Below are 12,092 nucleotides of genomic sequence, written 5' to 3'. Positions count from 1 at the left end.
ACGGCGTTCTGACAGAATTCACAAAAGTAGGACTCACCCTCGGGGGTTTCCATTTAGTAATTGTATTTTAAAAGCTTCCGAACTGTGTAAATGGTTACGTCACTCTCACGTGACGGCCAACACGCCCTCCTTCGGGACGGGGTGTGTCAGCCTTGCTCAAAAGAAGCCCATGAAGTTCATCAATGGTGGTGGAACCACGACGAAATTGGATTGCATTAATGAAATATTCATACTCAGAAGGCAAACCATGTAAAATCACAGAAATCAACTTAGAATCCTCGATTGGAGCTCCAACATTTGCAAGTGCATCTGCAATTTCTTCAATTTGTTGAAGATAGAGCGAAGTCGTAGAATCACCCTTTGTGATGCTACGAAGATGAGAATGAAGCTCGTGAATATACTATTACAATGCAGTTGCAAGTCGTGATTCCAATTTATACCATAGCTCACGGGCCGAATTGACTCCAACAGTGTACGGAATTAGAGCATCCAATAGGGTAGAATTAATCCAAATCAAGATATTCTGATCATTTTCAAACCAAGTAACATACTAAAGATTCAGAATAGAAGTTCGATTACCAGACGAGTCAAGAAGATATTTCGGCGGACCAGCCATCGTACCGTCAATGATTCCGATGAGATTGTACTGGCGAAATATAGGTGTGAACAGAGCATTCCAGGTGAGATAGTTCGTTGTTGTGAGCTTGATTGGAACCATAGATCCAATATCCTGGATCGTAATTGACGATGTTGCGGAGAAAATTGAAGAATTATGACAAGAATTCATCAGAGTTGGATGAAAGGGGGAAGCAGATTCAGAAGAAGGAGAACCAAGCATGGTGATTTCTAGGGTTTGAAGGTTCGAAATAGGGAGAAGCGGGAAGTGAAAGGAGAGGATCGAGTGTCTTAGGACTTAGGCGAGAGATACCATAATGAAGAAATTATTCTTTATTTCATCACACTAATAAAATTACACATTGATGTATATATACACTAGTGACTCACTAGCTTTAGCTAACTAGCTAATTACATTTTTATCCAACTAATCACTTACTAACTACAAACTACCATAACCATCTTATAACAACCTCTAATAAACTTAAATGTTGACAGTTTTACCCTCACTAAAGGGAACTTAGTTGCGCATCGGCTTGCTTGGTTGGGGATTACTAGTGCCCAAAAGGTAATGTGGTTTGAGGAGCCTCTGGATTTGATTCATGATATTTTTTTTGAGGAAGAATTGTAAGTTGTTTCGATTGTTAATTTGAGGATAGGTCTATTGTTGTGCGGGACACTCTTTTCCTTCAAACAGGTTAAAATCCCATGCAAGGTTTTTATCGAGACTCATTATGCACACTATCCTCAATTTGTATGAATTATGATTTGTTTAATGAATATCGTACCTTTGCTTCAAAATTCATTTTATCGTTGTATTTATACGCAAAATTATGAATGAAATATTATTCTTTTACCGGACAAACTTACAACATACATGAAATTTTAGCAATATTTTACACTAATTGTGAAAGTCCTGAGTTCGATACTTTGTAATCTGCGTGCTTACTTGAACGAGGCCACCGGTAGGTAGGGTACAATTTTCAATTAGCCTCTTTCAAGCCCGAAAGGGATGGATAATCATGGTTCGCCACTAGTTACCCATCTTTTTAGAAAGAAAAAAAAAACTAATCGAATAATGTGTCATGTGTTTTGTCAAACATAATAATGTGATTAGTTGTCACAATGACATCCTCGTTTAATGTCATATCAAAATCCATCTCCATAATTACAGTAATTGACCAGCAAGAATGTTAATCCATAAGTCAATCCCTTGATTTTTCAACTGGAAAAATATTAACAATCTAGGATCAAGAGACAAATATTTTGACACTATATTAGCTCTTGGATCTTTTTACATCTAATGGTCCCGAATGAAAGTTAAAACTAATATGACTCAAGATAAACTACTAAATGATGTGGCAATGACATGGAAATAAAGACTTTATTCAGTTAAAACATTTTAAGAAACAATATCAGGTTAGGGAAACGTAAACTTCCCAACCTCCATCTTCCTCTAAGCCCCTAAGCCATTGTTAACTAAGATGACAAGACTAAATCTACCATGTTGGATATATCAATCTTGATCGTTCCCTACGACCTAACCGACCATTTCATCATCTTCTTCTTTCTCTCTCCTCCCTTGAATCATCCTCAGTATCAATAGTGTATTTTCATGGGTTGTCTGCAGCTGCAGGTCATGGGAAGCAAGCATTACATAGTGGTTAAAGAAAAAGAGGGATTAAAAGATAGATTCAGAGAACTATTGCCTCATTATTAAAGAAGTCCTTTTTTTTTTCAATCAGTGAAGATGCCCTGATGATGCTTCTAAGCCCAGAAACAGAATCTTGATATCAGACTTTGATTGAGAAGAAAGCTTTTCAATGGCTTGTTAATTAACTTTCATCCAAGGCATTGTAGACCTCAAAAGAGATTCCATGTTTTTGTGTTATTAGGTCTCAAAGTCTGATAGTCTGTTTTCACGATTACAATTAGCTAGGGTTTTTTCCTTTTTAATTTTTTTAATTTTTAATTTTCCATATTTTAATTTTTTAAGTTTTCTTTTATTATTAATATTAGTTTTTTTTTTCTTTCAAATATCATTAATATTAGTTAAAATCCACATAAGCATCCATGCCATTTAATGAATAGATAAGATGACACACCCCGATCGAGATCAAGACATGCTGGCCGTCACGTGAGAGTGACGTAGCCAAGTGCACAATGCGGAAGCAATAATGATAAGAAATATATGAATAATTTAAAACCGAACTACTAGAGTGCACTACTAAATAGGAAGTGTTAGGAGTAAGATACAGACGTAAACACTCCTAATCAGAGTATAGAAAGTCTAGCTGCGGTCCAGTAGGACAAGTATTAGTTATATAGTACCATAAGATGCCCTACAAATATTTAGATATGTTAGAACCACCGAAGTCCTCAAAACCACGAACAGCAAGCTTACCTAGAACCTGGAGGGGCGCAAAACAGAAAACGTGAGTGGGCAAAAATAAATGTTTTACAAAACCATTTCATTTATCAACATATCTAACCCCTCGCAATAAAACATGTATAATTTTTTCCCAGAATCAAGATATAAGCATATACATAAATATATATGTAAATATATCACTTCAAATCATGCTTCACATAATCATAATTATATGTATGTCATGCTAAGATATAACAGAGTAAGCAGTTCATGTAAGGATAATTTCATAGAAATCTAACATGTTATCCGGAACCTCTGTGGTAGTCTGTATTGCTGAATTCATAGCTCAAAAGTCAATCTAGCCGGAGTCACTACAATGACCTATACGGCAATATACTGCACAAGAGTCGGAACCAAATGAAAAGGTATGTACGACAATAATGGGTGTAATATAATTATGCTTAATACTACTCTCACATAATAGCTGGGCGATAAATCACTAGTCACTTACGAGTCGGAACCATAAATAAGGTCTGTACGACAAGATTGTGCACCTAAATTGGATCCAATATGAGCATGTAGTGCGGGAGGTGACATAATAAACAGGCATGTGCCATATCTCTGGCTAATTCATAATCACCATAGGTGTAGTTTTATGAGCTTAACATTATTCAATCACATATCACATCATCGATGATTCACATAACTAAACATAACTTACTTGAGCTTACTTGAGCGTCTACAACACCACATTTATATATATAAAGCATTACATACCAATTCATATATGAATTATAAACTTATATGCATGGCATGTATGGCATACTAACATTTAAACACATATTTTTGGGAAAATATCTAGTATATAAATATATACTGAAAACCAAAAGCCCACTCACTGGTATGTCGAAGGGTCGTAGCCCCTGAGTCGCCCTTGGATACGTTCGTCCTTAAGATAAGTCTTACCTATATGTGAATTAACTATAAAAACGTTATTTTAGAGCATATAGACAAAACTAGCTAATAATTTCTCATACAATGCTCAATTTGGGTATATGAATATACCAACATGATCTACACAACTCCACGAACATCCCTATATTTTTAGAATATTTTTCTGACCTCTCACGCTCCTGCAAGGGTACAGCCCTACGCGCCCCCACTGGACATGCACACTAACGACGTCAGTCAACGCCTTCAGGAATATTCTGTTAAAACCTAACAGATTATGTTAAACTTAACCAACGCTATTGGAATATTCCGTCCGACTAACGGAATATTCTGTTTTCGTCTACCTGTGAACTCTAACGACTGTCGTTGTCGCTGGAAAACTGGGAAAACTTCTAACCTTCTATTCTCACTCATTTTTCAACCATTTTCTTCGAAATTTGAACCAAATGAAAGCTTAAAGTGAGAAGAATGACGTTATACATATTTGAAGCTTCAAAGATCACGAAATCATGTCGGGGAAGCTTCGAAATTCCGACCAAACTTGCAACTTATCGTTTCTCACGATCCAGACGTCCAAAATTTTCAAATGAACTACCCTGAGCCTCCTTAGGACCTCCTAAAGCTTCCTACAAGCTTGAAATCCCCTAAAAATTGAAGAATAAAAGTTGCATGAACAATGCATGGAAATTGGCTTTGTGGTTCTACGTGAAATCGAAGGTAGTCTTACCTAAATTTGGTACCTTTGAACTCGCGAGGACCTTAAGAACACAATGGTACCATTTTCTTCCTCGATCTGTGAGGTTTGAGAGGTCCTTGATGTTTGTCTGTACAAGAAGAAAGAGAGAGAGAGAGGGGGGAACAGGAAGGAGAGAGAGAAGGTAGGTGTGCGTGTGTGGTCCAAAAGCCACCAATCAAAACTAAGAAAAATCTTAGTTCTAATTGGGTCACCAATCCAAAACAATTTAACCCAATAATAACTCACACACATCATTTAACGTCCGAGGGCAATTCCATCGTTCCTCGTCATCGAGAATAAAGTAATACACATCTCCGGGACGGGCTGTGACATAAGAACCTTTGGATGTTATAAAATCTAAAGGCTACAAAGAAGTGTAAAATATTTGTAAAACGATTTGTCCCTTGATCTTATCCTATATATATATATATCTTCTTATATATAAAGCCAACAAGAGCCCATGAATAGTGTTTTTTAGTGTCACAAGCTTCACAAAAAATAATTGGACAAAAATGCCCCTCAAACAAAAAAAAGTCAAAAGCAACCCAACATAATGCATCAAATATAGCAGGGGTATTTTTGTCATTTTAATAGTATTTTTTTAATAATTAATTTTTGTACTTTTTTTAATAATTAGTACCTCACAATGAATTAGACAAAAATACCCCTCAAACAAAAAACTTCAAAAGCAACCCAAAATAACGCATCAATATGTAATTCAATTAGTTGTTCATTAAATATTATTTCCTCTATTTTTAAACACGTTCAAAACATCTTAAGAGGCGTGTAATGCCGGTTATAAAAAATGTCTTTCGCACGAGGATAATAATCTGATTCAATTAATTGTCTTTTTTTTTAACAAACGATATTATCTACACTAAGGGAGAGGGAGGTAGGCTTTGTGAGTTGTTTATTAAATATAATTTTCTCTATTTTGAATGTAAATTCAATTGAGACCAATTTTATTATGTGGATTCAGCTGCTTTAATTAGTTTACAAGGAGTTTTTTTCTAGCATGATCTAAAATTATTTATTTACTTCAAATGATGGTTAGTTTCAACACTAAAAGCAAGTCCACCGGAGGCCTAATGTGCCAGCACCCAGTCAAAAAACCAGGCTGGGGTTCAGTCAATCCACTCTAGCCCAGTAGATTGGCTGGCACCCAGCCTAAGCCAGTCCACAGACCGAGGCAAAATGTGCTAAGCTAGAGACCAGCCTACATGACGTCAGGCTAACGTCATGGTCATCAAATCGGTGAGATGAAAACGACCGCCTGAGCGTGCCCATTACCTCCGTCTCTCGGGGCAAGGTGTCAATTTCTTCCACAACCCAAAAACGCACAATTTGATACCAACAACAACAACAACAACAAATCCCAACACCCAAAACCCAAGATTTACATAATTTGTAGGAAAAATCACAGGGAAAAAAATAAAAAAGAAGAAAAAGGGATTGGAAGAAGAATATCGAAAAGGAAGGGCGTGAGAGAGAAAGAGAGAGCCTTAGCGAGAATGATTGGCCATGCAGTAGTTTGGAGCCAAATGATTCAAGTCGGGACCGAGGACGCGAAGATTCTCAATCTCAAAGATAACGACGGCGAAGACGACGAAATTGAAGAACAAGGATGCCGATATGGTGTGGGATTCCCAATCGATTTTGTGGCCAGAGGAGAAGGAATTGGGGTTGGATTGGGAGAGGGCTTGGCGGTGGAGGAGAAACCTGAAAAAACCAAACCCTACAAGGAAGCAGGAGGAATAGTTGATTTGATGATCGGATCGACAGAAATTAAAAATAAAAATATTATTTTTTATTATTTTATAAAATAATATTTTAATAAAATTGACTAGGCTATTTTTTTAGGAGTGGAGATGTCTTGGCCTATTACTATTCATTGAAGTCTATTACTGTTCAATGAATTGGATAAATGGGTTGAGTGCTGTTACAATGTCCTCAGGTGGACTTGCTCTAAAGCAGCACAATGTGTAATATTACAATATAAAATTCAACTATATGGCGTGCATGATGTCTAGTTTCAACACTAAAGCAGCACAATGTCCCTATTAATATACTATTCAACTAATGTGATCAAAGTCTTGGTCAACTAATATACTATTCAACTAATGTGATCAAAGTCTTGGTCAACTTCAGGTGGGAAATGAAAAAAGTGGTCCATTTGAGCAGGCAACTTGGACAAAATATATCATATATGTAGACATGGTCAATATATGACTAAAATTTAAAGATGCGTTTGTTGTACTGAATTATCTTAGATAGGATTAGTTTTAGGAATTAAGCTGGACTAGTTTAGTATAAACTAAGCGGAATTAATTTAATGAAGTGTTTGGTGCATTATCAGACTAATAAGTGGAACTCAATTATTATATTATTTAGTATATATCTATTGTTATTTTATGAGTACAGATCCTTTCCGAATCTATCACACCGGAGCCCGGAGATCAAGTGATCCCGACCCTCTAAATTTCATTCAACGGCTAAAAGAAGAGAAGCTTTTAAAAAGCACAAGAATTCCTGGCCGTTAGATGAAATTTCGAAGGTCGGAATCACTTGATCCTTGAGCTTCGGTGAGTTAGATCTGTTTCATTATTTTATTATTAATTTAATATATATATTAATTTTTTATTTTTGGATCAAAATATATTAATATTTTATTGTTACTTTCTTTTTCTAGTTTTTTCTGGAACCATCTTGCTGCTATAGCCTTCGTATATTTATCCGCCCGGAGTCTTGCTCTTCTTTTCTACCTGTTTTCTTCCTTTTTTTTTTTATTTCTTTCTCTGTACCACTGTCTTCCTCCTATTCATTTTTCTCCCGACTCACTTCAAATTACTCTAGCCTTCTTCTTTTTCTTCGAATTATGAAACGTTGTATTTATTTTGTTTCACCTGAAACGGCTTGGCGCGGGAGCTACGGGATAGCGGAGGGATCTGAAATCGTGGAGATTGTTTTTGGATTCTAAGTTCTTGAGGTCGAGATCGTTATCTTTGTTTTCTGGGTCTGATTTGAGTTCAATTGACGAAAATGGAGAAGTATTGGCCAGTCGGAATATAAGTGTGGCCGTTTAAGATCCCGCCGTCGAGGAGAGCAAGTTCTGCACATGTACAATATGAAGATGAAGTTGATGACGAGGATACTATTACTCTGCTTCCTCAGCTGCTTCTGGTTTCAGCTGTCCTTTGCTCAAAATGCTACCACTGATCCATCTGAAGGTTCTCTCCCTCTCTCCCCCTTACACATACGCACTTTGCCACATTTAAGTGTTTTTGACCAGGAACTGGGCTTTTTTCCCTCAACAAAATGACGTTTTAAGTGTTTTTCGACTATGAAATGAAGTTTCGAGGAACTTATTTGCAAAGCCTTTTTTCTTCCCACATACAAAACATCCAAATGAAGGGTAATTTTCCTTTGTAACAATGAATTTGTTCTCTCATTTGATTCGAAATAGTCTGGTAAGTGGTAACACAAGTCAAATTATGGTGTGATATACTCTAGTACACACAAGGACTGAATTAACTGAGAGTGCAGTGAGGGCGTTGAACTCAATATTTGAACAATGGGACACACAACCGGTGCCGGGGCTGTGGAATATCAGTGGAGAACCCTGCAGTGGATCTGCCATCAACGGCAACGACTTTGATAGCCCCGATAACAACCCAGCCATCGTTTGCGACTGTTCTTACAACAACAATGCTACATGCCACATCACCAAACTGTATGTTAAACTACTCTCTTTATGAACAAGATTTCTATGCCAATGCTGATTTTTCGCTAGCTGTAACTATATATATATATATATATTACTCAATAATTTGACTCTGCCACTCCATTTTATAAAGTTCTAAGTGTCCAATCTTTTTGCTTTCCAGGAGAGTGCAAGCTCTGTACAGACGAGGGGTGTTTCCAGAAGAACTTTTGGCTCTAAGATATCTCGCAGTTTTGTATGAATTTTTTCCAACTCCCTTCTCTGTTTTTGGTTCATCAAAATTATCAATTGGAAATTAACACTATGGTGATGTCATAAGATTAAGAGTTAATGATTACATTTCATTTCAATTTTTGTAGGAAAATCGATATGAATTATTTCAAAGGTCACCTACCGGCATTCATTGGCAAAATGTCTGCATTGATTGTATTGTAAGTCGTGGGAGAAAATTTGTTTAAGTACTCATACTTCTGATGACACTCGTCGCAATTTGTATACTTATTTTGAATTATCATAGTCTACAGATATGTTCTTTACCCCTTTTCTTTATTATTTACATCGTAATCTACACAAAACCATTATGTTTTTATTAAATAATGCAGTACTAGTTTCTTGTTATGTAATGGTGCTTATCTTTAGTTCAATGATATCTCCATTCAGGTCAATTGGCCACAATTCATTCTCTGGGCCCATCCCCAAGGAGATTGGAAACCTTAAGGAGCTAAATATGCTGTAAGCCATGAAAAATGAGAAAGCGTACAGTAAAATTTTGTGTCATAAACATTAGATACAGAACCTTCTATCACTCTTCAATAATTGCTTTCAAGTAATTGTTTGCCTGTTCAACATGACTTGCAGGGCCATCGGAACAAATAATTTTTCCGGAACACTCCCTCCAGAACTTGGTAATTTAGTCAAGCTACAGCAAATGTAAGTGGTTCGTTAAATCATCAAATTTGAATTACATGTTAGTTCCTTATGCATAAGAAAAAATTGCACCTTATCGTATAAAATGGGTATTAATCAGTTGCCTTATGATTTTCACAGTTACATGGACAGCTGTGGACTCAGTGGTGAAATTCCTTCAACATTTGCCAAGCTCACCAGTACGCAAGTCTTGTAAGAACGGCTCTTAAATTGTATTTTAGATTTGTTCATTTATCTAGTACTTTGAGATTGCTTTTCTTGGATGAGCTTATTATAAGTCAACTTTTTGAATTTTAGTTGGGTATCGGACAGTCCTTTCTCAGGAAAGATACCTGATTTCATAGGGAATTGGACACAACTCACTTCTTTGTAAGCTCAGAAAATTTTGATCTTATGCAGTTTATGAAAGCAGACCTGAGATGGATAATTTGTTCACAAGCTTCTTATATGTTTCTGTAGGCGATTTCAAGGGAACTCTTTCGAAGGCCCAATACCAACCAGCTTTTCTCAACTGACCTCATTGAAGTCTCTGTAAGTACAAATGTTTCATAAATTGTAATTCTCTCTCTTTCTCCGAAGACGGGATTTTAGTTATTTTGCATATAATGATGTAGGCAAATCAGTGATATATACCATGGGAGGAGCTCCTCTCTTGATTTCATAAAAAAAATGAAGAACTTGACTGATTTGTAAGTGAAGATTCTTGTTGATCCATATACTTTCATCCAACCTTTTCCTTTTGAATTTTGATATCTTACTCCATCTACTTTTTATCAAATTTTATGTGAATAACAGAAAACTACGAAACGCATTAATCACTGGTACCATCCCTTCTGATATTGGAGAATATCAAAGTCTTAAGATACTGTACGTACCAATAAACTTGAGTCCCAACGTTAGTTTTCTTTCATTCTGATTGCTCCTCTCAACTTATCTTTTGTGTTACAGGGATCTGAGTTTCAACAATTTGACAGGCCAACTCCCAAGTTCTTTGTTCAGCATGAGTTCTCTTACATCCTTGTAATCCCTGTCCTTATTATTATATTTTGCCTGCCTTATCATGCATAAGTTATCAAATCTTTAACATTCCCTACTTTGATTGAAGATCTGGACTAATCCTTCTAGATTTGTGCACATCTGACCTTTTTCTTGCTCATCTCTTTTTCTTTTCTGGGTGCCTTCTACGATAATCGAAATGGCCAGGTTTCTTGGAAACAATAGTCTGTCCGGACCTCTTCCAAGCCAAAAGAGCAATCGACTTCAGACTATGTAAGTCCTCGTTTCTTAAGGGGTGTGATATCCACACACCCCTTTTTACTTCTTCCACACCTTTTAAGTTTTATACTGTCGGATCGGATGAATTGAAGAAGAAGATCAACGGACATAAATTAACAAGGGGTGTGTGAGAAGTAAAAAGGGGTGTGTGGATATCACACCCCTTTCTTAAAAGTAGTCATGTAGAATGTACTGAGTCTACTGACACTGAAACCAGTACTTTGTACGTGTGTGTGCACGTGCATGTATGTATTTGTGCATTTTGTAAGCATTCTAATCCTTTATCTTACACAAGTTCTTATAACTTTCATGCATTTTGTGTCTTTTGAATCTATTTTGTTATTTGCAGAGACTTGTCTTACAATTTTTTATCAGGAAGCTTTCCCCAGTGGGTGACCACAATATCGCAACTGTACATTTCCTTTTATCTTTCCCCTTCATTTTACAGTTTAAATCCCCAGAATATGTTCAGACAAAAAATATGACTCTGATTTGTTCTCACAGTGCTACTTGCCTATTAAGTTTTGATCTTGTACATGGAATTTTCATTTGACCGAGATATATTTCTTCACATGTTGATTGATTAATGAATTTATGCAGGAACTTAGTGGTCAACAACTTCACATTTGACAAGTCAAACATAACGTGAGTTGAAGTTTCTGTTGCCGGTTTTTCGACAAGCAATACTATCACTACTCTTCCACTATATGTTCTATCTGGATAACTAATAATTGTTCTGTGTGTTTGCAGTACTCTTCCTGGATTGAATTGCCTCCAGAGAAATTTTCCATGCAATCGAGATACCCCACGATGTAATCTGCTTTTATGTCACCCAACAATTACTGTTTTAACGCAACCTCATGTTAGAGAAGGCATTGCTTCTCTAGTTATGTATGCATATGGATATAGATTGCAAGCATGTTCTCATAAGTTCAGTAATAAGCATAACTGGTCGGAAACATGTGACTGAAAAACATTACTATGAGTCTTCAATTTGAAGTTTCATTGCTAATCATGGGTAGATTCTGGTATTACATGAAACTTACAGATGCAAACTTCTCAATCAACTGTGGTGGACCGGAAATGAAGGGACGTGATGGCATATTGTATGATGCTGAAGACTCAGCTCTTGGTCCAGCAACATTCAATGTAACCAGTATAGAGAAATGGGCTGTCAGCAATGTCGGTATGTTTTCTGAAGGAGTGAACCGATCGTTTCTGGAAAATACCCCCGAACAAGTCACCGGAACAGATGTGACCCCGGAGCTCTTCCAGACTTCAAGATTGTCCCCAGGATCACTGAGATACTATGGCCTGGGTCTTGAGAATGGACCTTACACTGTAACATTGCACTTTGCAGAGACGGATTTTGAGAAGCGCATTCAGCAAACTTGGGAAAGTCTAGGACGGCGTGTATTTGATATCTATATTCAGGTAAGGCTGCTTATGGAAAAAAAAAAATCTAACTTATTTGAAGTAAGACTCGTTGGGCAGGT

The 12,092-nt window shown here is 36.6% G+C and overlaps 1 protein-coding gene across 1 annotated transcript in view; it reads left to right on the top strand.

The window, feature by feature from the left end:
* The window catches only part of LOC103427118 (probable LRR receptor-like serine/threonine-protein kinase At1g56130), a 44,740-nt gene that overhangs the window by 28,029 nt on the left and 4,619 nt on the right, over positions 1-12,092 (top strand). Inside the window, exons 3-19 of the mRNA XM_070821395.1 lie at positions 7,732-7,900; positions 8,217-8,403; positions 8,558-8,629; positions 8,754-8,825; positions 9,055-9,126; positions 9,253-9,324; positions 9,442-9,513; positions 9,619-9,690; positions 9,781-9,852; positions 9,936-10,010; positions 10,117-10,188; positions 10,270-10,341; positions 10,525-10,590; positions 10,946-11,008; positions 11,197-11,241; positions 11,347-11,408; positions 11,645-12,030. Coding sequence (XP_070677496.1) covers positions 7,732-7,900; positions 8,217-8,403; positions 8,558-8,629; positions 8,754-8,825; positions 9,055-9,126; positions 9,253-9,324; positions 9,442-9,513; positions 9,619-9,690; positions 9,781-9,852; positions 9,936-10,010; positions 10,117-10,188; positions 10,270-10,341; positions 10,525-10,590; positions 10,946-11,008; positions 11,197-11,241; positions 11,347-11,408; positions 11,645-12,030 — 1,701 coding nt within the window. The remainder of the gene's footprint in view (positions 1-7,731; positions 7,901-8,216; positions 8,404-8,557; positions 8,630-8,753; positions 8,826-9,054; positions 9,127-9,252; positions 9,325-9,441; positions 9,514-9,618; positions 9,691-9,780; positions 9,853-9,935; positions 10,011-10,116; positions 10,189-10,269; positions 10,342-10,524; positions 10,591-10,945; positions 11,009-11,196; positions 11,242-11,346; positions 11,409-11,644; positions 12,031-12,092) is intronic.

Source organism: Malus domestica, chromosome 05, assembly GCF_042453785.1.
Source record: "Malus domestica chromosome 05, GDT2T_hap1".
NCBI classification, from domain to species: Eukaryota; Viridiplantae; Streptophyta; class Magnoliopsida; order Rosales; family Rosaceae; genus Malus; species Malus domestica.
Note: the sequence above shows the minus strand (reverse complement) of the source record. Positions and strands in the feature narration are given on the sequence as shown.